Here is a 4771-nt window from a genome sequence, read left to right on the forward strand (position 1 = left end):
GCCTAAACATTCGACGAGTAGGCTATTATCTTATTCAATTCATTCAGTTGGATCTACTTTTAAAAAAACGTAATTTAAAGTAGCAGCAAATCTTCGACTGTACGCCTGTAATTAAACATAGATTTAGGTGTAATTTTAAAAAGAAAATGTCCATCTTAACTTTATTTTAAAAAATAAACCAAAGTAAGTCAGTAAATCTCGTAATCGTTCTGAAAATCACCTAGTATGTGTTTATAAGACGGAGATGCGTATCAATTATCTTCAGAAAAATATATAGAACTAGATCTAAAATATACTGTATCTTTTAAAAACGAACAAGAATATTTTTACTGTCTATATAATTTGTAACAATCAAGAAATTGTGATAGTTTGTTATTAATGTTTACACTTTAATATTTCCCACAAAGCAACAGCACAAAACTTGCCGTTAATTTTTGTGCTAACTGCAGCGATATATTCGGCTTTATTTACTTCATCACCGATCTTATGTTGCCTTATACAACTTTTGCTATCATTGTAATATCAAATATCATTCTATCGCTCACAATGAGAAAACGAGCCAGGAACAAAGGGCAGCTAACTAACGCTAAAATGTCGGAAAAAGAACTCTTTGTGAAAAAAGATATGAAAGTCATCAAAATGGTAGTAGTCGTGTCAGTACTGTTCATTGCCTGCCTCGTTCCCCAGTCTACCATCAACACGGCCATTGATTTTTACCGTGAGCTGGGCTACCCAGGGAAGTACCAGAACTTAATGCTTCTGTTCTACAGCACGGCTTACCTGTCGGAGACCGTGGGTTCTTGTATCAACTTTGTCGTCTACTATCGGATGAGTTCTAAATTTAGAAACGTGCTAAATTCTATGTTTCAAAATCTTGGGAAAACTAAACCAGTCTGTCAATGTTGTGTGTAAAACCAAGAAGAAATGATCAGCAAACCGAGTTATTTGTTTGTACACTGAACAATGTTAACTGTTCCAACCTTGTTTAACGAATTATATGAGAAACATGATTATGGCTTATTGTTTGTTAAGAATGTTAAAGCAAAGTAAGGTTACCTTTCCCCAGTCTAGGGACAATAAGGAAGGTATGAAAACTATTACAGAACTTTTGTGTTAGAATCGGCTCAAATGTTATGGTTCATTTTTCCCCTTTATTTGTACCAAGTAACTTGTAAAATGTGTAATTTATAACCGGTAACTCATATCCTGTTACATAACTGAGTGGTAATTTTATTTTGAAACTTATAATTCTGTTTAACGTGATTTGATCAAAAACAAAAATACAATTTTAAATATTATAATTGTTATTATTTTATTTAATTTGTTAAGAAAAATATTTAAAAAAATCAACAAGGTTTTAACTTTTAATTATTGTTTCTAGTCATCTTGTTTCTATCTAATATTTTTAAAATAGAAGTTTTACTTATTGTTGTGGTTTATTTTCTATCTGGTAATCATTTTCTTGTCTCGTATTGTTTTTAAATAAGGTTTTTTTTTCTCTCTGATAATATTTTGTCTAGTCACGATATTTCTCTCTGACACTATACCTTCTATTAATTACAAAGCGGTAGTGTGCTAACCCGAAAATCTCATTACCGAATTCGAGTTCAAGTACGTGGAACGTCCCTGAGTCCACCCAGATCTGATGTGTACCTAACTCTCGTTAAGAAAAGTAAAGGCGGCAAGGGGGTATGGTGCTGACCACATTATCCCTTTATTTGCTTTTATTCTGGTCCTAGTATTCCTGTGCCTTATTATATTTTCTAGTAAATCTGTTTATGTTTAAATTTTTTTTTCTCGTCATTTTAATTTCGTTCATTATTACTTTTCTGGTCATACTATTTTTGCTCATTATTACTTTTCTAGTCATTTTATTTTTGTAGATTACTACTAGTCATGTTATTTTTTTCTCAAGTAGTTTATTATTATAAAACAAGTTCTTTAGGATTGCGAATTTGTCTATACACTCATTTCTTACTTTATGTAGCCCCCTATATTACGTTGTAATCGTAGCATTAAAGAAAACTAAATTATAAATCAGCACTTCACACTAAGCGAATAGATTTGAGTTTGGGGACGACAATTGTAATCCATCCATTTTATTTATAGGCGTTACGAGGGCGGGGCGGGTGTTGCGAACCGCACCGGGTGACACCATTTGGGGGGGGGGTGACACAATGGCAAAAAATAGCAAAATAAGCAGAAGAAAAATGCTTTTTGCCAGTTTCATTAATGATTAATTATATGGCATATTTTTAAATTATAAGCCTATGTAGGCCGACACACGCACACACACACACAAACACACACACACACACACACGCACACACACACACACACACATATATATATATACTTTGTTTATGTGGAGGGTGGGGGTGGGGGAAGAGCTGCATCGGGTTACACCTGACCTAGTGACGCCACTGATTATAAGCAAATCCTAGAGAGGTTAAAAAATTTCGAAACATGAAATACGATCTTCTTTTTAGAATTTGTATCAATAAAAGACAACACAATTACAAAAAATGCTGATTTTATTTAAAAAAAATTCTTACCAAAAAGTTATCTGATTTTCCGGCAAGTATGACTCTCATTTGTAAGATAAATCGCTTTTAACATTTATTTTTTAATGCCAGGGACGAAAATATGTGTTTATGTGTGTCTAAGACAGTGCTTTAGGGATTTTCTTAATCATGAAATATTTTAACATTCACACTTGTGTTGTAAACATTTATAATAAGTATCTAGTTAAAACTGTATTTAATTTATTATGTATGGGTAGCACAATAATGTGCTTGCTAGAAGTTATATTTGTTTAAGTGATTTGTATGTATTCCAACATTACCGACGTTGGAGACCCAAGCATAGTTCAACCTCACATCGATATGTTTGCTCGAAAACTTCCACAACGCAAATAAATTCCACTTCTCATCAACACTCCAACGATAATCTCACCTCCAACCAACACTTCACCATCTACCAACCTTCCAACAAAACACCAACCTTCCACAAAAACTCCACCCTCCACCAAAACTCCACCTTCCACCAAAACTCCACCTTCCACCAAAACACTACCCTCCACCCAAACTCCACCTTCCAGCAAAACTCCACCTTCCACCAAAACTCCACCTTCCACCAAAAACTGTACCCTCCACCAAAACTCCACCTTCCATCAAAACTCCACCTTCCACCAAAACACTACCCTCCACCCAAACTCCACCTTCCACCAAAACTCCATCTTCCACCAAAACTCCACCTTTCACCAAAACTCCACCTTCCACCAAAACTCCACCTTCCACCAAAACTCCATCTTCCACCAAAACTCCACCTTTCACCAAAACTCCACCTTCCACCAAAACTCCACCTTTCACCAAAACTCCACCCTCCACCAAAAACTCTACCCTCCACCAAAACTCCACCTTCCACCAAAACTCCACCTTCCACCAAAAACACTACCCTCCACCAAAACTCCATCCCACATCAGCACTTCATTTACAGCTCACAATTTAATCTCAAATCAACATTATCATCCAACCATTTGAGGGAGACTATAACAGTCCTGGAGACAGAGTCTTCTCGAAGAACTGAAGACAGGATGTCTTGGGAGGATGCAAAATTAACATCCGGGGACAGGACATAATGAAAGGGTATGGTTAAGGCCTCTATGCTCCACAAAGGAGCACAGAGGAATAGGTCAAATTAAGTCTTATTTTCTAAAACTGTGTTTATAATTATTATTTTTACATGTTTCTGAGTTGAACTGATACTTGAAGGAAGTGAACAGATAGACATAAATTGTGAGTAGATTGTGAAACCGATAGATATACATTGTAAATAAAGTGCAGGAACAGACACACATTCTGAGTAGGTTGAAAGAAATGTAGTGTGTCATGTTTTTTTCATAATAAAATTAAACATAGCTTGGCATTGTCTCCTACTCTTTAACATCACCGCTGTTTTGTTTTTTATATATATATATATATATATTTATATATATATATATATATATATATATATATATATATATATATATAAATATATATATATATATATATATATACATATATATATACATATATATATATATCGTTTTATTCAATATGTTATAATGTCTTACCTTGGCCGGGAAGAAAAGCTCATGGTATTCCGAATTAGATCCTCCCCCCCTTCCCCTGCAGATGAGGCTCAAAATAACTCTCAAATTGAACATCCCATCTAGGAGAGATAACTCACAAATTAAACAACCCATATAGGAAAGATAACTCACAAATTAAACAACCCATATAGGAGAGATAACTCACAAATTAAACACGCCATCTAGGAGAGATAACTCTCAAATTAAACAACCAATATAGGAGAAATAACTTAAACAGCCCATATAGGAGACATAACTCTCAAATTAAACAACCCATCTAGGAGAGATAACTCTCAAATTAAACAACTGCTGCCTTGTAGTTTAGCTACCATGAGCTGGGGACAGCAACTCATTAGTTGCAAGTTATGCTAAATTTCATGACATTTACAACACATCGCCGCCATAGTTTGTAAATCTCTACTGTTAACAACAAATTAACTAAACAAAAAGATGTTAATTTTATCATAATCGATCTTAACAAAAAATGATGTTTATTTTATCGTAATCGATCTAATCAAAACACTATATAAATCTTGTCTGACAAAGAAAGGCAACTATTATCAAATTACAACTTTTGTTTGAATATACACCGGCAATTATTGAATTAGCCTTTGATAGAAGTATAATTTTTATAAA

The 4771-nt window shown here is 34.1% G+C and overlaps 1 protein-coding gene across 1 annotated transcript; it reads left to right on the forward strand.

Annotated features, from left to right (window-relative positions):
* The first annotated feature begins 591 nt into the window (after positions 1-591).
* Positions 592-3510, forward strand: LOC131950549 (hepatitis A virus cellular receptor 1-like). Its single transcript, XM_059312767.1, has 3 exons — positions 592-792; positions 1067-1085; positions 3101-3510. Exons 1-3 carry the CDS (start codon positions 592-594, stop codon positions 3508-3510), a joined length of 630 nt encoding a protein of 209 aa, XP_059168750.1.
* Positions 3511-4771: the final 1261 nt, after the last annotated feature.

This window comes from Physella acuta, unplaced genomic scaffold (genome assembly GCF_028476545.2).
Source record: "Physella acuta isolate Inbredline_101_S28 unplaced genomic scaffold, ASM2847654v3 ptg000063l, whole genome shotgun sequence".
In the NCBI taxonomy this organism is placed as follows: Eukaryota; Metazoa; Mollusca; class Gastropoda; family Physidae; genus Physella; species Physella acuta.

Coding starts and splice junctions, on each gene's coding strand:
- LOC131950549 (XM_059312767.1), top strand. CDS start 592: ATGTCGGAAAAAGAACTCTTTGTGAAAAAAGATATGAAAGTCATCAAA.